General features: G+C 41.2%; 1 protein-coding gene across 11 annotated transcripts in view; it reads left to right on the top strand.

Moving 5' to 3' along the window:
- yrk (Yes-related kinase) overlaps window positions 1-23,249 on the top strand; it is a 302,153-nt gene that overhangs the window by 262,024 nt on the left and 16,880 nt on the right. For 9 of the 11 annotated variants that reach the window (XM_060847433.1, XM_060847429.1, XM_060847432.1 and 6 more), the window contains 2 exons: window positions 3,749-3,913; window positions 9,524-9,703. In XM_060847433.1, the coding sequence (XP_060703416.1) occupies window positions 3,749-3,913; window positions 9,524-9,703 (345 nt within the window). Of the gene's footprint in view, window positions 1-3,748; window positions 3,914-5,131; window positions 5,288-9,523; window positions 9,704-23,249 lie in introns of all 11 variants that reach the window. The other 2 variants (XM_060847437.1, XM_060847428.1) reach the window with 2 other exon arrangements.

Genomic DNA, 23,249 nt, shown 5'->3' with positions numbered 1-23,249 from the left:
GTCTCTTTGTTCAGCAACACTCCCCAGGACCTTACCATTAAGTGTATAAGTCCTGCTAAGATTTGCCTTTCCAAAATGCAGCACCTCGCATTTATCTAAATTATCTCCATCTGGCACTCCTTGGACCACTGGCCCATTAATGTAAGGGATGTGAGAGCTATTGGCAAAGTTTTCATTTATTCCCCATCCCCAATTGTCCTTGATAATAGAATGACTTGGCATGGCTGCTTCAGAGAGCACATCGCTGTGGGTCAAGAGTTACATGTACACCAGACCAGGTAGGGAAGGCAGATTTCCTTCCCTAATGGACACTGGAGAAGCAGATAGGGTTTTACAACAATCAATGATGGTTTAATGGTCACCATGGTACAAAAGTGTGCAGGTTAGGTGGATTGGCCATGCTAAATAGACCAGAGTGCCCAGGGATGTGTAGGTTAGGTGGATTCGCCATGGGAAATACAGGGTTTTAAGGATGGGGTGTGTCGGAGTGGGATGTTTTTGGACAGTTGCTGTTGGCTCAAAGGGCTGAATGACCTGTTTCCACACCTTAGAGATTCTATGATTCTCTGATTACTGTGAGTACAGCAGGGTGATCAGTCATTCCAGAATAGAACCTGGAGAAATATACCCTTGAGAAATGCATTTGTAGATTGACTGTATTGTAACCCCACTCTGACCAGATATTTCAAGTAGACCTTGATGTTATTAATTATTAAGTGATATTTGCAACTCATATGGTTGATTTTCATTCAATGTGTTTTCCCTCTGTGGTTTAGTCTGCAATGCTTCCAAAAATGGGAATTAATGGAATGTCTGATAATATCTAACAATAAAGCCTTCTGAAAATTACACTGTCTGATAACAGTGACAATGTTAGAACCTGAGTTAATTCAGCAAAGGCCTAAAAAGCTGCCCAAAACATTTGTTCTCCCACTGATACATTCCATCATTCAAACCACTTTAAGAAACAAAATAAAAAGATGGCAACATGTGGAAAAATCAGTTTGGAAGCATCTGATAACTTTCTTAAATCAAGGATTCTCCTCATGATTTCCTTCCCACTGGATCACTCCCAGCCACAACTCTCAGGGACTCTGTACCCAAAGAGTAGATTGAGTGTGACGTGATTGATTTTCATTTTGACTTTGTAAATGTCTGCCTTACATTTGGTACGTCCTATACGTGCAAAACATCCCCATCCAAACTGCCAGTGACACACTAAGGAAAAAGCTGCATTTCTGTGTCGCCTAGACTACAACATGAGGTATTTACAGCTCCTCACAGCATTGAGAGAACAGTTAAACAGAGAATTGAAACATGTTTAATATATGCAACAGGCATGGTACGTTGTACATGCAATCAGTCACATCTCTCTTACAACATCCACCGAATCAGTTATTAACTCCATTATTGAAATAAGAAAAAGTAAATTTATATTGGTACTCAGTTCAAAAGCAATCATTTCAGGATTATGATGAATTAATGCTGGTGGTTAATAGATTTTAGCTATATAACATATTTAGTGAAGGTGCAACGGCTGTTATAATTACCACAAAGATCATTTTGCTGTAGTTTATTTCCAAACTGATAGAATGTTCTGTTCTGACATGTTCATATTTGCCTCCAAAAACTGCTTATTGTGTGGAGTACTTTGCTGTGTAGAATGGTGCAGTGCTGTTATTTTCACTGCTAGCAATAGTCAGAGTTGCAGGCGCAAATCAAAGCCGTTAATGTGAGAAGAAAACGTGGAAAAAACATATTGTCTCTAAAACATGAACTTGAACTATTGTCATTAACACTTTCACTGAGTATTCTGGCTTCTTCAGTGTCTATTAGATGTTATTGTATGTTAGTGATAAATACATAAAACAGAATTGTGTGCCTATGCATCAATTCATACATAAAACTGAAACAGGATTAAGCGATTGCTTTTAGAAGTTCAGATAATATGCAATTTTAAAAAATGATTCTTGCTTCTCGCCTTTGTGACTGTTCACCCTCTGTCCGTGTGTCTGTATCAGTATCTGTGTGCCCGTGTGTCTGTGTCTGCGTGTCCCTGTGTCTGTGTCCATGTGTTTGTGAGTCCGTATGTCTGTCTGTGTGTCTGTCTGTCTGTGTGTCCCTGTGTCTGTCTGCCTGTGTGCCTGTGTGTCTGTGTAGCTACTGTTGGACAGAGCTGCTGGTGTCACTTACATTAGAACCAGACTGAGTCCAGATTACACCTTCTGAAGTAAACCAGTGCTTCAAGATGAGTGAACCTCAAACTTAGCATTGAATTAAGAAACAGCTGTGGCAATAAATACCGTGTCATTGTCGTGTCTCCTGTCTGTGAAAATCTGTCTCCTGTCTGTGAAAATCTGACTCCTGTCTGTGAATTTTCTGGGAAATATTCGTTAAAACATTTTGCCCTATTAAGGAAAAAAGAGTTGTTTACTAATTGTTTTGGATTCTTACCAAATATCAAGTTCACTTAATTTGAAAGGTTATAGGGATTTGTTGAATCTTCTGAATTGGTATAAGATGTCCATTAGTTAACATTAAGCATTTAAAAATTCAGAATGAAAGTCATAGTCAGTACAATCTAAGAGAGAATCCCTGAATTTGACAATATTGATCAATTTAGGTACTAACAGAAGAAAGATTTGTTGCTTCATTCTATTCCTGAGCCCTAATGCAGAAAATGTTGGTTCAAGTTCAGCACCAGACGATAAAAAAAACTCACCATTTTTATCACGCAGAAATTGCTGATGAAGGGTAGAATGGAAGCTTTAAAGTACAAAATACAGAAATGTTAACGATTATGCATCCTCACGAGTCCACATTGGGCGCATTAAATGATTGGATGAAGTCCTGTGTTTTACTGTTCTGTGCTCTATGAAACAACACCATCCTGCATGAACCCCAGCATAAGAACTGTTACATTAAATTAGTTAACAATTAAAGAGAGATGTCCCTCTTTGTTAGAGAACATCTTGGGAATACAGATGTAACAGTTTGAAAAATATTTTAATATGATATAACCCATCACTATATTTAAAGCTTGAATTTTTCTGAAATCTGTTCGCAAAATGGACAATAGTTATGAAACAATTTGTGAAGGAAGATAATTAATCTGATTGTATTTGCCATTGTTTGCCTGACCTTCTTGAATTCTTTGGAGGTGTAATGATATGTAAATATAACAGGCAGGAAGACAAGAATACGAAAAGGAAAATATATCTTGTTTAAGTTTTCTGCAAAATGTACTTGCTTCTATAGCCTCAACTTTGACCATGCAATAAATTTCAATGGTTTAACCACCAATAAAGTCCTCAATCATGCCCTCATAACTCTTGCTGTGATAGCTAGACATTAAGAACTGATGGCAGGTTCAGTCCCTATACCTTTAATACCATTGCCTGTGTGTTTGCACTAAACAGGCATTGCTTACTTTTAATTCACTTTCAGGAACCTAATAGTCACAGCTCGAAATCAAGTTGAGATTTTTGAGATTTTAAGCCATCTTAACAATAGTAAGAAATTACAGAGTAATTCTGGCTGAAAACATCAGCATTGTGAAGATTGGTGTGTGTGACCGTCTTACAATCAGGACACCATTGTATTCTCTGCTTTCGGAGAAGCAATATAATTGTGCATTACCGTAATTACGTGTCTATGTTTGCTGTTGGTTACTGGTGTCTCATCATTAACTCTCTTGTCTGCTTTTCTTGCTTTTCTCTCCTGTGCCCCTGATACGTCCTGGTCACAGAGCGAGCTGCAGGCCTGTGCTGTCGCTTGGTGGTGCCATGTCACAAGGGCATGCCGAAACTGGCAGACCTTTCAGTCAAAACCAAAGATGTGTGGGAGATACCTCGGGAGTCCTTGCAGCTGATCAAGAAGCTGGGCAATGGGCAGTTTGGGGAAGTGTGGATGGGTAGGAACTGTGCCATGTCAAAGCAGACTCAGGACTTGCAGCAGATATGCAGTGACATGTGGTCACTCTAAATGGGCATTTGGTCTCTAAATTACCCATTTACAACTCCACATTAAAGAAGCAGCTCAGAGTTGTACCACGGTCACATGGATACATTGGTTATCTGATGGAAATAGCACATTGTTCTCTAAAATTGGATAAAGCTGACAATTTGAGCCTTTGGAATCACAGAACCGATTTGGTCTTTGCTTGGAGCATATAAATTACACAGACAGGGAGATTTTCCAGCCAATCATCTGCAGTGATATGACTATTCCAAATGAATTAATCTATCCTAAACCCATTTCCCTGCCCAGTCTTCCTCTTATATTCTCCTTTCCAAATATTTATCCTACTGTCATTTTAAGTTGTGTGCACTCCTCTAACTTGACATCTAATTCTCTGCATCCATGGTCCAATAATTATCTTTAGGAAAACAACCTTTGATCTGCCAATTGGTGGAACCCAGACTTCATGATTTAACTTCACAAAACCATTCACCATTTCATGAGTCTCTCTTAGATTGTCACTTTAATATTTGTTCTTTAAAAAGTTACAATTTTTTAGCTTTATTTCAAAGCTATATTCACTCATTCATTCCCATCTGCATTCTCTCCTTTACTTCAATATCCTGACAATAAGTGTTCCCAGAAGGATAGAGAGTATTGTGACCAATTCAATGTTTTATACAAATTCAGCATCATCTCTTCCCAGGTGGATACATTGTGAACCACCCTAAATTGATCAAAGAACACAGTAGATATCACAAATTGGTAATGTATTGGCTGGTCCATTGATGAGGCTTATTTATTTGACCCTTTTCTGGCCGATCAATCCTCCAAATTGAAGCACTGAAATTTGTAATATTGATGGTGAACTTTTCATAACTCTTTTAAAACCCGCGGAGAAACATTTTTGTTTTGTTGCTGTGCCTCCCTCCAGTTCACCAGGACCCTGTCGATCAGGCCTGAAGATGGAATTCTTTCTTACAGATAGCGCCTTTGAGTTCCAAACTCATTAGCACTTGCAAACTGGCTCACACATTGACAGAAATAAGTAAAACGAGAATAATCTGTTCACCAAAAGATACCAATGGCAGCTGCAATTGTTGCAAGTCCCGTCAGCACTAATGCATGTGAATTTGTTTACATCCTACCTTCATTGCATCCATTCCTACAGATCATACTGACGGTTTGTGCCATGTGTTAACCAAGGCTTGTCCGGGTGAGACACCACAGACTCTAGGATTGGGTAAAGATGCATGGGAGATAAATCGACAGTCCCTGACTTTGGACAAAAAACTTGGTCAGGGATGTTTCGGAGATGTGTATATGGGTAAGGTGACAAATCGTCTTCTTGCTATTTTTCTTTAAGAAAAGACCCAGACGGTGGTAGGAGTTACAAAGATGGAGCTAAATGCTTGGTGGTATAACTTATAGGTTCACAAACAGGAAGTGCTGCCAAACCGTCAGTAACATGTGGATATTAACTCATTAAACATCACCTGCCTGCTATTTCTATCATCATATTAATATTGACCTTTCTATAGCAAACAACTGGATTAATCCTCTCCTATGCAGAGTAATTGTATGTGGATGTCCATACATTGATCATTTACACCTCTGAACATTTCTTAGGTTTATTACAGCTCACATTTCATTTACAGCAGAGAACTGAAGTCGCATTTTAGTTTAAAAGGAAGTAACTTAAAACAGCTAAGCCATTAAATCAAATTACTAATTTGTAAAATCACACATAGTGTTACAATCCCTTGAAGATAATAACCAAACAGCCATGGTAATGTAAATGTACAGGGATGATGCATCTAAACCAACAGATAGTGACACTTATTTAAATGTGAAAGTTGAGTATGAAATATTTAACCTTTAAAATTTTAAAATAAAGAATATTTTTGTTCTGCTTGATTGTTTACCCATAAAATTGCTTATAAGTAGGGAGCTGTACTACAACTTCACAAAACACCATCAGCTACAAGAGATACAATCATTTATCAACACATTCAGTCGTTTCTCTATATCTACAATGAATTGAGTCCAATAGTTATTCAGAAATAGATTGTTTAAGTTTTTTAAAAGTATGGTCAGATTAAATTTAATCCAATTTATATTTTGTCACAATGCAAAATTCACCTATTAATTGTTAAATACATTCTAACCTTATTGCCTATCAATGAATGATGAACATTAAGAGGGCTGATAATGTTTACAACCACTGATAGTGAGCTGGACTTACCTGTACATCATCTGGATATTTTCTGCCCTGCTTCTTTGAAGAGACTGGAGAAAGGAAGTGGAGAGGATTCGAGGGGAAGGAGCAGTTCTCTGTTTTCCCACCCAAGGGAATACCCTTTGCCTGGGAATTAGCTGACCAAGAGGTCAGAGATATCATTGCAATCTGTATTCCTGATGAAGGGCTTTTGCCCGAAACGTCGATTTTACTACTCCTCGGATGCTGCCTGAACTGCTGTGCTTTTCCAGCACCACTAATCCAGAATCCAGTAATCACATCTCTACCCAGAATTCACATCTGATCTCCCATTGACAGGATTATTCAGGAGCAGGCTACTGTGTGGGGCACTGAAACCAAGTCATTGTTCCCACTGAGATTTATAAACTCCTGTCAACCTGGAATCAAATGTAATCCACACTGAATTTTTTAAATTGCCCAGAGAGCAGTTCACAATCAACCACATTGCTCTGGTCTGGAGTTAAATGCAGACTAGATCAGGTAAGGATGGCAGTTTCCTTCCCTTAAGGACATTAGTGAACCAGATGGATTTTCCCCACAGTCAACAATGGATTCATGGTCATCATTAGACTCTTAATTCCAGAATGTTATTGAATTTACATTTGACCATTGGCTGTACTGGGAATCAAACCCACATTCCCAGAACATTACCTGCATCTATGGATTAACAGTCCAATAATACCACTACACAATTGCCGCCCGTCTCTCTGTGTTTTAACACCAAACCATGAATAGTAATAGATTCATCCTGTAAATTATCAAGGGGACTCACACCTTGGAGATAAATAAATATTTTATTTAATGTGTGGGCTATTTGAAATTCAAACTGAAATCAGTTAGTTCTCACTCAGCTTCCAGTGGGTGTGAAGACATGTGTATAATGTAAACATTAGCATTGACAATATCCCAAATCGCTTCAAAGGTGCATTAATTATCAAAGCAAAAGTGACACCAAAACCACATAAGGAGATATTAGGACAGGTGATCAAAAACCTGACCAAAGAGTTTGACTTTAAGGAGTATCTTAATGTGTATTCCTGAACTGTGCTGATTTTTGTCTGTGATAGAAAGGAGAGCTTATTTTTATTCAGTAACACTTCCACAGAAAAGGTCTCTCTGGATTTGTAGTGACTTTGAAAGATGTCACTAATATGAAGAAAAACAACAGTGCTTTTGATAAGATAAAAAGTTTTTTTTTACCCTTGTCAGTTATGGTGGAAGGTGCTCTTACTTTGATTATCGTATAAAATGTTTCCAATCACCTCAACATGACAGCTTGAGCAAAGAATCTGCTCTATTATAAAAGATGCAATTTATAACCTCGTCCTAGGAATACCTCAATAGTAGAAGGATATTCCTTTTATCTTTGTTGGATGTAAATCCTTGGAGTTCATTTCTTTCCAGCTCATAATTATAATAAAACCTTTCTCAGAAAAGTGAAATATCTTTTACACAGCAGAATTGGTTCGCCTTTATAATTTTCTCACAAATTAGTTTTCTGAAAAATAATTCAGCAGCTAAAACAAAAATCTAAAACACCCACAATCTTTCAAGTTTTGCAAAAACAAACTGCTCTGATTAAAAATCCTTTGGTGTTATATGATGCCAAATGTAATAAGCTTCTGAACAGTTACAATGATAAAGCTTCACTTGTTTAGCATCTTTAACATAGTTCAAGGTACCAATGTGCATCTGAGGACTGTTGTAAGTCAAAATTTTACAGAAAACTCCATTAGGTTAGATAATCTTGGTCAGAGTTAGATTTTAAAAGGAGGAGAGAGACTGAAGAGACATATTCCCCAACTATAAGGCTGACATCTCACAAGATAGAGGGAGAAGACTGACCTCAGGCGGCAGCTGAAGTTGAGACAAACAATCCTTCATGGTAACCTCACTGTATTGGGAATTGAACCTACACTCTGCCTCAGAAACCAGCTGGCCAGCCAACTGAGCTAACCAACTTCCACATGCAGAGGGGACAAGGAGCTTAGGGCTTTGGTAGCTCTAGGAATTACAACCAGTGGTGGAGTGATTTTATCATCAGTGTTCTGAAGAATTAGTTGAATACAGATATCTCAGAGTGTTATGAGGAGATTGCAGAGAATGGGGGAAGGAAGGCCATGGAAAAAAGCTTTGGTCACCTTATCTAAGGAAGGAGAAACTGCCAGAGGCAGGCCAGAGAACAGCTATTTAGACTCGAAACATTAGCTTGCTCTCTCTCGTCACTTTGACTTCCAACATTTTTTGTTTTCAGAAGGTTCACCAGCGTGATTCCAGACAAGGAATGATTTTTTTTAATGAGGAGAAATTGAGTAGTTTGGGCTTGTACTCATTAGAGCTTAGAAGAACAAGGGGAGATCTTATTGAAGCACATAAGATGTTTCGGGGGCTTGACAGGGTAGATATGCAGAGATTGTTTCCCTTTAATGAGTCGCTCTAGGATAATCTCAGAATAACAATCATCCAATTAAGACTGGGATGAGGAGGATATGTTTTCTCTCAGAGCAGCGTGAATCTGTGGAATTCTCTAACACAGGAGGCTGTCAAGGCTGGGTCATTAAGTACATTCAAGGCTGAAACTGAGGATTTTAAATTTGTCAGGGAATCAAGTCTTGGAGAGAAAAGGCAGGATATTGAGTTATGGATTGTCAGATCTGCCATGATCTCTTTCAATGGCAGAGCAGAATCAATGGGCTGAATGGCCTCCTCCTACTCGAATGTTTTATGGGTTTATACAGATGAGCATTTTGAAATTAAGGTGTTGCTTAACTGGGAGCCAGTGTAGAAGAACAGACACAACGATAAGGGTGAACGTCGCCCGGCTTGAATCAGGAACAGGCTGCAGAGTTTTAAATGAACTTGAGCCTGTGTAGAGTGGAAGAGAGGAAAACATTTTATAGTGAGCTCCACGGGTAACAAAGGAGGGAAATTAAAGGGCATTTTAATCCTGCCCACCTGACAGCAAATTAATATTGACTGGACCATGTGCTTCCAAGCTCTTTTTTTTCTCTCCAATACTTTAGCACATTTATTTTAAACAATATCCCACAGTCTCAATTCAGGACTTTAATTAATCAGATTAGTGAAACTTCTCTGATTAAAATTGGATTGTGTATGAAGTATTTTCAGTAGGAGAGGGTTAATGCTTTTCAGATTTTCACATTTCAGTTGCTGCTGCATGACAGATCATTCCCACACATTAATGTTCTCATTCCCCTCCAACGTTTCACATTGTGTCCAACGTCAGCACTTGCCTTGCGGATAATTTGCTTTCATTGATGTTCTTTCCATCGGCTGGCTTAGGGACGTGGAACGGCACCACAAAGGTTGCAGTGAAGACTCTGAAACCTGGCACAATGTCACCCGAGGCATTTCTTGAGGAAGCCCAAATCATGAAGAGACTGAGACATGACAAATTGGTTCAGCTGTATGCAGTAGTTTCCGAGGAGCCCATCTACATCGTCACAGAATTCATGACTCAAGGTAAAGTGGCCTTTCCAACAGACACGTTTTTATCTTTAACTTGGTCAGCTATTTAAAATATATCATTCACAGGAAATGCTCCTTGAGATCCATGTCCTGCAGTTAGATCTATAGTTGACATCACAGAAATTAGCATCTCATTGACAAATTGATCCTTTCTGGCTTGTGTATGCTTCAACGTGCATAGTAACTCACATTTAGTGCATGTATGATGGAAAGAACACAGAATTCATCAGAGTAGAAGCATTTGGCTGGATTGCAATAAAAGAACAAATGATTACTAACTAACTTCTCGAAGGAAGAGTAGGGGGAGTAGCTGTCAGCTGTTCAGTTTATTATTGATCATGCCCATTGTGTCAAGGACTAATACTGTGATAATGTTTTGCTCAAGTGTTATTCTCAATCACTACTCAATAGGTTTTTTTTAAAATCGCTGAATGAAGTTAAATGGGTATTCACCAACTGGCAAGTTGCCTGACTAAAAAAATAAAATGTAGTTATAATTGACAAATTCACTTTCTCTCTAAATGCTGGAACAATTGGACTTCACAAGAGTTTTCTTGTTTCTTTGCTTACTGATGTCTCAGTTAGCATTGAGCTCCAGGCCCAACACACATCTAAACCAAATTTTTCCAGGGGACCAGATTGAAATCAAACAGAATATAAATTGCTTCCTGGGCCAATATCTCCTGTAATTCCATCATTGATATTAATAGGATATTTCTGTCATAGACATCACATTTACTGTGGTGATCTTCTGTTACATGTATGAATTCAGTATCAACAGCTACATTACTACACTCACAGGGATTTATGTTTGGTCAGTTATATCAGGTTGAACCTTTTTGTAATGGTAATTCTCTCCTCAAAAAAGTGTATTTGTTTGTATTGAGGGATTGCAACATTAAATCGGACCTCGACATAATTATTATTCACCACTGACACATCCTATACACTTGACTCACTATGCTAATAGATTAATCTTCAATCTCAATAAAAATTATCATGTCAAATCACGCAGTTAGGAAATGTGCTGTACATATTTGTAAAACATTGATTTTTCACAGGCATCATGTCTCTCAAGGCACTTTCCAATAATCATTTGAATATTAAGAACACTGGAGATTTAGTTTGCAACTCTTCAGGCAGCCATGAGATTTATTTTTTTCAAATCCTGTAATCTTTAACTTCAATTAGATTTACTTGCTGTGTATGAAAATTATTGAAGTATAAATGCGATGTTTTGAGATAATTTCAAGAACTCTGTTCAGCTGAGAAACAGTAAGCATGGTCTCTGTATCTATGTGTGTTTGTGTATTATGTCTGTGTGGGGTTGTGCGTATTGTCTGCAGCTGTGTGCGCATGTGCTTGTGTATGTGTATTGTGTGCACATGTGTCTGTGTTTTGTGTTCATGTGAGTTGTATGTGTATGCGCATGTGTATGTATCGCGTATGTGTGTTTTTATGTGTGTATGTATATGCAAATTTTTTGTGTGTGAATATGTATATGCACGTGTTCTGTGTGTATGTGGGTATGTATTTGTGTATGCGCATGTTTTGTGCATGTCTGTGTTGTGCATGCGTGTGTTTTGTGTGTGTGGGTGTGTGATACTCACATTGCCTACCATCGGCATATCAGGAGGATTTACAGATTGATGTTCAGTCTGTTTGTCCACATTACCACGCTGTTTCCTTTGCCATCAAGTCCTGTGGTGTGACTTGAACAAAGAGTTAACACACTACACTGCACCAGAATACCTCACTTACAATATACAATAACCACCCAAACTGTACTGTAAGACTTGTTATAGACTAGACCACTCAAAACATTCTTAAGCAGGCAGCACCAGAGCATAACTTTGTAATTTGTTTCGATAAGTGTACGGTGAAAATTACCTGGAGTAAGTTAGCTAGGTTGACTACCAGGTTTTAAAACAGACTATAAAATTACCCAATGAAACACAAAGAACAGAATAAAGAACCCCTACAGAACTCAACCTATCCAATTAGACTTAATTATGCTGTTCCAAATATACACAACTGTCCCAATAAGCAAACCCCCTTTAAAACCCAGTACAAATGGGACACATGCTTACAGGTTGAAGTTGAAGGGCAGAAAAGAGAGAGAGAGAGTTTCCACACAGCTCCCTGTTGAACATTCCAGTTCAAGACTGAAATAAAACTGCTCAGCTCAGCTAGAGAGGTGACCACGTCCCTTTCATTATACAGGTCACTTCTAAAACATGACCACTTTGGCCTGAAGTCTCATCTGTTTACATGTAAACAAAAGGCCTCTCAAAGTTTTTTTAATCTCTGTACCAAACCAGACTGATCAGAGCCTGGCCCAGTTTATAGCCCCTCTGAAAAAAAAATCAAGGACACAGTCTCCTTGAGCCAAGGAACAGCTTTTAGAAAAAAAGCTTTGTACAGACTTCACTGATATATCCCCATTGTTGTTTCATAATTATTATTGGTAGATCATTCATAGAAAGAAACTATTTCAACCAAGTGAAGGATCCCATTACATTTATTCAAATATCAATATCTGGAAAAGTCTTAGTCAGCAATAGGTGTGTGTTGCACATCAGTCAATCTAATGGAATCTGGTGTGGAGAGTGTTAGATTCACAAATGATAGATACAGTGGAAATGTTAAAATGGCATTCAATGCTCGATTATAATAAGGATTAAAGAGGAACAAACAGATGGAAACTGATCTCCACTCATGCTGTTTTACTAGAGGTGATGCACATTTACTTATGTAAATGACATTCATCCTGTTGTAGGATTTACAACAGCAACCATTAAAACTGTTGGGAACTAAGGTTACTTTTCCTTTAATATATGTTCCATGGCATTTGTAAAACAAATAAAAAGCACATGATTCCTATCCAGTATTGGATTCCACATTCTGTGAAGAACAGAGTCTACTTTACCTGTTATTTTTTTCTATTCATTCTATGGGATGTAAGTGTGGCTGGCTGGGCCAACATTTATTATTGATCCCTAATTACTCTGGATTGAAGGGGGTGCAGTTAATTTTCAGGGGGTGCAGTTGCAGGTTGCTGTGCATGCGGAGTCTTTGGAGCGTAGGAGGTTGAGAGGTGACCGTATAGTGGTTTATAAAACAATGAGGGGTATAGATAAGGTGAATGTAAAGTGTCTTTTCCCCGGCCTGAGGAATTTCAGGCTAGGGGCTGAGGGGAGAAAGATTTTTAAAGGGCAGTTATTTTACACAGAGAGTGGTTTGTGTGTGAAATGAGCTTCCAGAGGAAATGGTGGATGTGGCTTCTGTTACAACATTTAAAAGACACTCAGATAAGTTCATGAATAGGAAAGGTTTGGAGGGATATGGGACAGGAGTAGGCAAGCGGGACCTGTTTAGTTAGGATTAGGGTCAGCATGGACCAAAGGTGCTGTATGACTCTCTAACTCTGTAAACCAAACTAGATCAGGCAGCGGTGTCTTAGTGAGTTTTGAAAAGATTTGTAGCTCTGGTTGAGGTTCTGGATGTAGGTTAACTCGCTGAGCTGGAAGGTTCATTTTCAGACATTTAGTCATCATACTATGTAACATCTTCAGTGAGCCTCCGGACCATGAGACCATAAGACCATAAGACATAGGAGCGGAAGTAAGGCCATTCGGCCCATCAAGTCCACTCCGCCATTCAATCATGGCTGATGGGCATTTCAACTCCACTTACCCGCATTCTCTCCGTAGCCCTTAATTCCTTGTGACATCAAGAATTTATCAATCTCTGCCTTGAAGACATTTAGCTTCCCGGCCTCCATTGCACTCTGCGGCAATGAATTCCACAGGCCCACCACTCTCTGGCTGAAGAAATGTCTCCGCATTTCTGTTCTGAATTTACCCCCTCTAATTTTAAGGCTGTGTCCATGGGTCCTAGTCTCACCGCCTAATGGAAACAATTTCCTAGCGTCCACCCTTTCCAAGCCATGTGTTATCTTGTAAGTTTCTATTAGATCTCCCCTTAATCTTCTAAACTCCAATGAATACAATCCCAGGATCCTCAACCGTTCCTCGTATGATAGACCTACCATTCCAGGGATCATCCGTGTGAATCTCCGCTGGACACACTCCAGTGCCACTATGTCCTTCCTGAGGTGTGGGGACCAAAACTGGACACAGTACTCCAATGGGGCCTAAACAGTGCTTTATAAAGTCTCAGTAGCACAACGGTGCTTTTATATTCCAACCCTCTTGAGATAAATAACAACATTGCATTCGCTTTCTTAATCATGGACTCAACCTGCATGTTTACCTTTAGAGAATCCTCAACTAGCACTCCCAGATCCCTTGTACTTTGGCTTTACGAATTTTCTACTGTTTAGGAAGTAGTCTATGCTTTTATTCTTTTTTCCAAAGTGCAAGACCTCGCATTTGCTCACATTGAATTTCATCAGCCATTTCCTGGACCACTCTCCCAAACTGTCTAGATCCTTCTGCAGCCTCCCCACTTCCTCAGTACTCCCTGCCTGTCCACCTAACTTCGTATCATCGGCAAACTTCGCTAGAATGCTCCCAGTCCCTTCATCCAGATCATTAATATATAATGTGAACAGCTGCGGCCCCAACACTGAACCCTGCGGGACACCACTTGTCACCGGCTGCCATTCCGATAAAGAACCTTTTATCCCAACTCTCTGCCTTCTGTCAGTCAGCCAATCCTCAATCCATACCAGTAGCTCACCTCGAACACCACGGGCCCCCACCTTACTCAGCAGCCTCCCGTGTGGCACCTTATCAAAGGCATTTTGGAAGTCTAGATAGGCCACATCCACTGGGTTTCCTTGGTCTAACCTACTTGTCACCTCTTCAAAGAATTCCAACAGGTTTGTCAGACATGACCTCCCCTTACTAAATCTGTGTTGACTTGTTCTAATCCAACCCTGTTCTTCCAAGAATTTAGAAACCTCATCCTTAATGATGGATTCTAGAATTTTACCAACCGAGGTTAGGCTAATTGGCCTATGATTTTCCATCTTTTGTCGATCCTTTCTTGAACAAGGGGGTTACAACAGCGATCTTCCAATCATCCGGGACTTTCCCTGACTCCAGTGGCTTTTGAAAGATCTCAACTAATGCCTCCGCTATTTCCTCAGCCACCTCCCTCAGAACTCTAGGATGTAGCCCATCGGGGCCAGGAGATTTATCAATTTTAAGACCTTTTAGCTTTTCTAGCACTTTCTCTTTTGTAGTGGCAACCATACTCAACTCAGCCCCCTGACTCCCTTTAATTGTTGGGATATTACTCATGTCTTCCACAGAGAAGACTGATGCAAAGTACTTGTTAAGTTCTCCTGCTATTTCCTTATCTCCCATCACTAGGCTTTCAGCATCAGTTTGAAGTGGCCCAATGTCTACTTTTGCCTGTCGTTTCTTTCTTATGTATTAAAAGAAACTTTTACTATAATTTCTAATATTATTGGCTAGCCTACCTTCATATTTGATCCTCTCCTTCCTTATTTCTCTCTTTGTTATCCTCTGTTTGTTTTTGTAGCCTTCCCAATCTTCTGATTTCCCACTGCTCTTGGCCACTTTATAGGATCTCTCTTTTTCTTTAATACATTTCCTGACTTCCTTTGTCAGCCATGGCTGTCTAATCCCTCCCCGGATAATTTTTCTTTTCTTGGGGATGAACCTCTGTGCAGTGTCCTCAATTATACCCACAAATTCCTGCCATTTTTGCTCTACTGTCTTCCCCACTAGGCTCTGCTTCCAGTCTATTTTCGTCAGTTCCTCTCTCATGCCCCTGTAATTACCTTTATTTAACTGTAACACCATTACATCCGATTTTGCCTTCTCTCTTCCAAACTGCAGATTGAACTCTACCATGTTATGATTGCTGCTTCCTGAGTGTTCCCTTACTTTAAGATCTTTTATAAAGTCTGGTTCATTACATAGCACTAGGTCCAGAATAGCCTGCTCCCTTGTGGGCTCCATGACAAGCTGTTCCAAAAAGCCATCCTGCAAGCATTTCATGAATTCCCTTTCTTTGGATCCACTGGCAACATTATTTACCCAGTCCACCTGCATATTGAAGTCTCCCATGTTCACCATGACCTTGCCTTTCTGACATGCCTTCTCTCTTTCCCGGTACATGTTGCATCCCTGGTCCTGACCACTGTTAGGAGGTCTGTACATAACTCCTATTATGGTTTTTTTGCCTTTGTGGTTCCTCAATTCCACCCCCACAGACTCCACATCATCCGACGCTATGTCATTCGGTGCCATAGATTTAATTTTGTTCTTAACTAACAAGGCAACCTCGCCCCCTCTGCCCGCCTCCCTGTCTTTTCAATAAGTTGAAAATCCTTGGATGTTTAACTGCCAGTCCTGACCCCCCTGTAACCACATCTCTGTGATGCCTACCACATCATAATCATTCACGATGATCTGTGCCATTAGTTCATCTGCTTTGTTACAAATGCTACGAGCATTCAGGTAAAGTGCCTTAATGCTAACTTTCTTATCATTAGAGATATTGGAAGTCATAAGACGTCCTAAGTTATTCTTCCTTTTTGTTGCATTCCTCGTCTGCCTCAAGGTTAAATCCGCCTGCACATGTGCTATCCTCCTGTTTATCTTTCCATTTAACTCCATACTCCCTGTCTCTTTCACTTTCCCTTCCCCCCAACTCAGAAGTTTAAAGTCCTACTGACCACCCTATTTATCCTCTTCGCTAGAACATTGGTACCTGACCGGTTCAGGTGGAGACCGTCCCAACGGTACAGATCCCCCGGTTCCAAAACTGATGTCAATGCCCGTGAAATGGAATCCCCTCTTTCCCACACCAATCCCTTAGCCACGTGTTTACTTCCCTAATTTTCTTATCCCTATGCCAATTGGCACGTGGCTCAGGCAGTAATCCGGAGATTATGAACCTTGAGGATCTGTACTTCAATTTCCTTCCTAGTGCTTGATAATCCCCAAACAGGTCCTCCACCCTAGCTTTGCCTATGTTGTTAGTCCCAACGTGGACCACAACAACTGGATCCTCCCCTTCCCGCTCCAATATCCTTTCGAGCCAGTCGGAGATGTCCCACACCCTGGCACCGGGCAGGCAACACACCATGCGAGACTCCTGATCCGGATTGCATAGGATACTATCTGTCCCCCTAATTATAGAATCCCCTATAACAACTTCTTGTCTTTTTGCTCCCCCCTCTTGAATGGTCTTCTGCACCATGGTGCCGTGGTCAGCTAGCTCACCCTGTCCAGAGCCTTTTTCCTCATCCGTACAGGGAGCAAGAATCTCATACCTGTTGGATAAGGTCAAGGGCTGAGGCTTCTGCACTCCTGAACACAAGTTCCCCCTACCTGCCTCACTTACAGTCACACTCTGATGTCCCTGATCACTAACTGAATGTGAATTACTTAATCTCCCAGGTGTGACTGCCTCCTGAAACAAAGCGTCCAGGTAACTCTCCCCCTCCCGGATGTGCCGCTGTGTTTGAAGCTCAGATTCCAGATCATCAATTCTGATCCGGAGTTCTTCCAGCAACCAACACTTGCTGCAGATGTGGTCATTGCCATTCACAATGGGATCAGCCAGCTCTCACATCATACAGCTCCAGCACATCACCTGCCCAGCCATCTCTGCTTAGTTAATTACTTTATTACTTTGTATAAATTTGAGTTAAAATACTTTTTGATACCTCTGCTATAATCTTTTTCTAAAAACCAATTAATAGATAAACCAAAAAAGTAAATTATTAACCAGTCATTGACAAAGAAATAGAAACTGCTGTTGATTCCTGCTTTCTAGTTATATGTTTGGGTTTCTTTGGGTTGGTAATGTTCTTGTGGTGATGTCATTTCCTATGGTGATGTCATTTTCTCGGGGATGGTAAGTGGGGTCCAAGTCAATGTGTTTGTTGATAGATTTCCAGTTGGAATGCCGAGCTACTAGAAATTCTCTGTTTGGCTTGTCCGAGGATAGTTGCGTTGTCCCAGTCAATTGTATGTAAGGATACTAGTGAGAAAGGGTCACGACTAGGACAACACACCCATCCTAGGAGAAGCCAAACAGAGACATGCACAAGAATTCCTAGAAGCATGACATTCCAACTGGAAGTCTATCAACAAACACATTGACTTGGACCCATTTACCACCCCCTGAGAAAAAGAACAGGAAATGACATCACCATAGGTAATGACATCACCACAGGAAATGACATTACCAACCTAAAGAAACCCAAACAAATAAATCGAAAGCAGGAATCATCAGCAGTGCTTCGTCCGGCAGCTCACTGAAGATGTTACCTGGTATGGTGATGAAATGTCTGAAAATGAACATTCCAGCTCAGTGAGCAAACCTACATCCAGCAGTGTCTTGTTCTGTCATGGACATTCTTAAACCTAATAGGTAATATTTGATTCTCCAGTTTTCACATGGTCACTATAGTTGGCAATGTTATCAAATTTGGGTGGCACAGTGGCTCAGTGGTTAGCACTGCTGCCTCACAGCAGCAGGGTCCCAGGTTCATTTCCACCTTTGGGCGACTGTCTGTGTGGAGTTTGCGCATTCTCCCTGTGTCTGCGTGGATTTCCTCCGGATGTTCCGGTTTCCTCCCACAGTCCAAAGATGTACAGGTCAGGTGAATTTGCCGTGCTAAATTGCCCGTAATGTTAGGTGCATTAGTCAGAGGGAAATGGGTCTGGGTGGGTTACTCTTCAGAGGCTTGGTGTGCACCTGTTGGGCCGAAGGGCCTGTTTCCACACTGTAAAGATACTGAATAAATATTTTGCATCAGTATTTACTGTGGTAAAGGACATGGAAGATATAGACTATAGGGAAAAAGATGGTGACATCTTGCAAAATGTCCAAATTACAGAAGAGGAAGTGCTGGATGCCTTGAAATGGTTGAAGGTGGTTAAATCCCCAGGACCTGATCAGGTGTACCTGAGAACTCTGTGGGAAGCCAGGGAAGTGATTGCTGGGCCTCTTGCTATTTGTATCATCGATAGTCACAGGAGAGGTGCCGGAAGACTGGAGGTTGGCAAATGTGGTGCCACTGTTTAAGAAGGGTGGTAAAGACAAGCCAGGGAGCTATAGACTGGTGAGCCTGACCTCTGTGGTGGGCAAGTTGTTGGAGGGAATCCTAAGGGACAGGATGTACATGTATTTGGAAAGGCAAGGACTGATTAGGGATAGTCAACATGGCTTTGTGCGTGGGAAATCATGTCTCACAAACTTGACTGAGTTTTTTGAAGAAGTAACAAAGAAGATTGATGAGGGCAGAGCAGTAGATGTGATCTCTCTTGACTTCAGTAAGGCGTTTGACAAGGTTCCCCATGGAGACTGATTAGCAAGGTTAGATCTCAGGGAATATAGGGAGAACTAGCCATTTGGATACAGAACTGGCTCAAAGGTAGAAGACAGAGGGTGGTGGTGGAGGGTTGATTTTCAGACTGGAGGCCTGAATGATTTGGATGCGAGCATAAGAGGTACAGTTAGTAAGTTTGCAGCTGACACCAAAATTGGAGGTGTAGTGGACAACGAAGAGGGTTACCTCAGATTACAACAGGATCTGGACAAGATGGGCCAATGGGCTGAGAAGTGGCAGATGGAGTTTAATTCAGATAAGTGCAAGGTGCTGTATTTTGGGAAAGCAAATCTTAGCAGGACTTATACACTTTAATGGTAAGATCCTAGGGAGTGTTGCTGAACAAAGAGACCTTGGAGTGCAGGCTCAGAGTTCCTTGAAAGTGGAGTCATAAGTAGATAGGATAGTGAAGAAGGCATTTGGTATGCTTTCTTTTAGGTCAGAGTATTGAGTACAGGAGATGGGAGGTCATGTTGTGCTGTACAGGACATTGGTTAGGCCACTGTTGGAATATTGCGTGCAATTCTGGTCTCCTTCCTATTGGAAAGATGTTGTGAAACTTGAAAAGGTTCAGAAAAGATTTATAAGGATGTTGTTAGGATTTGAGGTTCTGAGCTACAGGGAGAGGCTGAACAGGCTGGGGCTGTTTTCCCTGGAGTGTCAGAGGCTGAGGGGTGACCTTATGGAGGTTTACAAAATTATGAGGGGCATAGATAGGATAAATAGACAAAGTCTTTTCCCAGGGGTCGGGGAGTCCAGAACTAGAGGGCATAGGTTTAACGTGAAAGTGGAAAGATATAAAAGAGACCTAAGGGGCAATGTTTTCACACAGAGGGTGGTACGTGTATGGAATGAGCTGCCAGAGGATGAAGAGGCATTTGGATGGGTATGTGAATAGGAAGGGTTAGAGGGATGTGGGCTGGGTGCTGGCAAGTGGGACTAGATTGGGTTGGGATATCTGGTCGGCATGGACGGGTTAGACTGAAGGGTCTGTTTCCGTGCTGTACATCTCTATGACTCTAATCTAAAAATTCCAGATTTATTAAATTAACAATAACTAGTCAGCTACATTGGAGGGATTTAAAACCATGTCTCTGGTATCTATATTACGACTCCTGCAATTCTGAGACTTTCGAAGGAGAAACATCCCTTATTTTAATCAATTGTATAACTCTGAACCGCGTGCAGCCGGATAGTATCAAAAATGATTCATGAGGAAACCAAATAGTTTTCTCCAGAATTGATGCCAGATTAAGATCCTAGATACACCCTAATTTTGAAAGCTGTGTTAGGCAAAAGAAACTTACGCCATTTTTCCAGAAAATAAGTATAGCTGGAAATAGACCATGAGTCGTCAAGTTAAGTGAGGTTTTTCAATTTTTCAAATGATTCATTTCTGCTCTAATAGAAATGTTGCAGCGCTAATAGAGATGTTTAGTTTACTATGCATAAAATATTGTACACGGAAGCAAAATGCAGAGCTGTCTCTGCATTTATCTTTAGAACTAGTTTATTTTGACTGGCACAAGATAAAAAATGCCTTAAATAAATAGATTCATGGATCATTCTATCTTTTGGTGTCTGGATAGAATGGGAGACATTTATGATAATTGGGTAAAATAAAACAGAAGGCGATGCAAATTTTTTCTGGCATGATGGATGGATTTGAACTGGAAGGTACTGTATAGGGATTCACTGGTAACTTTCAATGGAGAATTAGATAAATACGTAAAGGGGAAGTGTTTACAGGGCACTGTGGGAAGCAGCACTGGAATGGAACTGATTGGACAGCCCTTTCAAAGAGCTAGTAATGACACAATTGGCAGAATGGCCTCCTGAATGGTTGTATAATTGGATCATTCATCCACATCAAGTCAGCCAATCGTTATTCACACTGCCTACATCCCTTCCTATTGATCCGAGTAGATGGAGGAACAGAGCAGGATGGAGAATGAGCAGTGGGACTGATTGTGCCCAAATGATGCACTTGGCAGGAGTTAACCCAACACTGACACCTGAGTATAGAGCTGAGGGAGTGCTGAGGTGCCATTTTGTGGTGAGGATGCCCCATCAGCATTGTCTCCCATTCCTCAAGCGCACAACACCCCCCCCCCAACCCCACCAGCCCCCAACATATAAACATCCTTGAACCCATGATGCTAGTTCAAAGAAGAGCAAGAGGGTGATCCCTTGGCCAGTCTTTATCACTCAGTACCATTTTCAGATGGTGTGGTCGTCTCTCGCAGTTTGTGGGAGCTATCTGTGCACAGGTTGGCCATGGAGCTTTCTGCAATACAACAGACTGGATGTTACAGACTGGATGTTACAGACTGGTAATGTGCACAGCCTGCCCCGTCACTGACTGACAATAAAGAGGCCCACCCTACATCCCAGCCTGTACTGTGCAGGAGAATGACAGGTGACCTTGTGGAGACATACAAGATTAATAAGGAATTTGACAAGGTAGATACAAAGATGTTATTCCCACTTGTGGGAGAGTCCCATTGATGACAGAGGGAGAAAGGATTGTTTTCTCTCAGACGGGAGTGAGTCTGTGGAATTCTTTTTCACAGAGGGCTGTCAAGGCTAGGTCAATAAGTATATTCAAGTCTGAGATAGACCGATTTGTTATCAGGGGATCAAGGGTTATGGGGAAAAGACAGGACAGTGGAGTCGAAGATGATCAGATCAGCTGTGATCTCATTGAGTGGCAGAGCAGAATTGATGGGCTGAATGGTCCTAATTCCTCCTAACTCTTATGGTGGATAAGATGGTGCAGGTATTAACAAGGGCAGGTAAAGCAGAGGAGATCCTGCCCTCACAAGCTGCTGGCCAATCTTACTCCCTGGCAGTGCTAACAACTCCAGCAATACCTGATGGTAGGCACTTCAATACCACAGGCAGACCCCAGGTAAAGCAGCCATGGCTAATGGATAGGCCAAGGGGTATTGGGCAGGGTGGTTTTGACCAGCCTCGGGACAAGGGAGTGGAGTGAGAGCGCAGTTGGATGGGTTTAGGGGAGTTAGCAAATAGGAAGAGAGCAGGAATGGGGTACTATCCCTGGATGAGGGTTGGGTGCCACTAATGTGCGATAGGCACTGCCAAAGGTAGTAACCCCAGACCCCACCCCCAGCTTCCCAATTCGGAAACCTTTTCGCAAAAAAAAATGTAGCCCATTCCCACTTGGCTGCCATAGCAACCGTATGATTGGTTTGTTGGTCTTGGGACATGAATCTTATTTGGGGTTGTATACTGCAGGGTGCATGAGAGCAACTCGGTTCAAATCTCAGGCAAATCTGTGATTGTTATGGGATGGATGTAGTTAATGGGTCTGTTTTTGATCGTGCAGATGTGATGGGCTGAGGGATCTTTTCTGTGCTCTCGATCTCTGTGACTCTATAGTATAGGGGTCAATCGAACTTGCAGTGAGCGTAATTAGCCTTTGATTATTTATTGACCTGATGGTGAGCAGGCTGGCAATTTCAGTGCTTTCCACATGTTCCACATTCAGGGGTCCACTGGGAGGGGGTGAGCTGGGCATAAACTCCGATTTCACATACTCCCCCACCAAGCTCACCCTCTGCCCCGGTCCCAGCATCAAAAACCTGGCGGAGGACCCAGAAAGTCAAAGTTCACATTTCCAAAGTGCCTCATTAGCTGTAAGGCATTTTAAATCATCCTATGGTTGTGAAAGGTCTTATATCAATGCAAATCTTCATTTCTTTTCAATATTGAGAAACTTGACCCAGAGCAGGTACAACAGTAACATCAGTAAGCCGCTTACTCTGGAGGACCTCCATGTTGGACACTGGGCACCTTGTATTGATTGTCATGTGGTCAGCCAGCTGGACCTCATAGACTCTGAGTTCCCTGATTGTCCTGTGGGGGGATCAGAGGGGGTATCAGAGATACTGGCACTTTGAGAACTGACTCTGAATGAGACAGGACTAGAGTCAAGGCCTGTTCATGTGTAAATAAAGGACAACTTTTTGATGGGATCCCAGCCTCTGTGAAGGTATCTGAACAACAACATCTGCAGCCACACACACCCCATGTCCACAGACAGTGGCATCTGACATGTCCCAGCTCCCAATAATCCTCACAAGGACATAAGGGCATCTACTGACTTGAATATAAAAGCAGGGATGTACTTCTCTCAGGCTCTATAAGACTATGGTCAGACCACATTTGGAATAT

The sequence above is a fragment of the Hemiscyllium ocellatum genome, chromosome 30 (genome assembly GCF_020745735.1).
Source record: "Hemiscyllium ocellatum isolate sHemOce1 chromosome 30, sHemOce1.pat.X.cur, whole genome shotgun sequence".
NCBI classification, from domain to species: Eukaryota; Metazoa; Chordata; class Chondrichthyes; order Orectolobiformes; family Hemiscylliidae; genus Hemiscyllium; species Hemiscyllium ocellatum.
The sequence above is the reverse complement of the archived record's forward strand: the minus strand, read 5'-3'. Positions and strand labels throughout refer to the sequence as shown.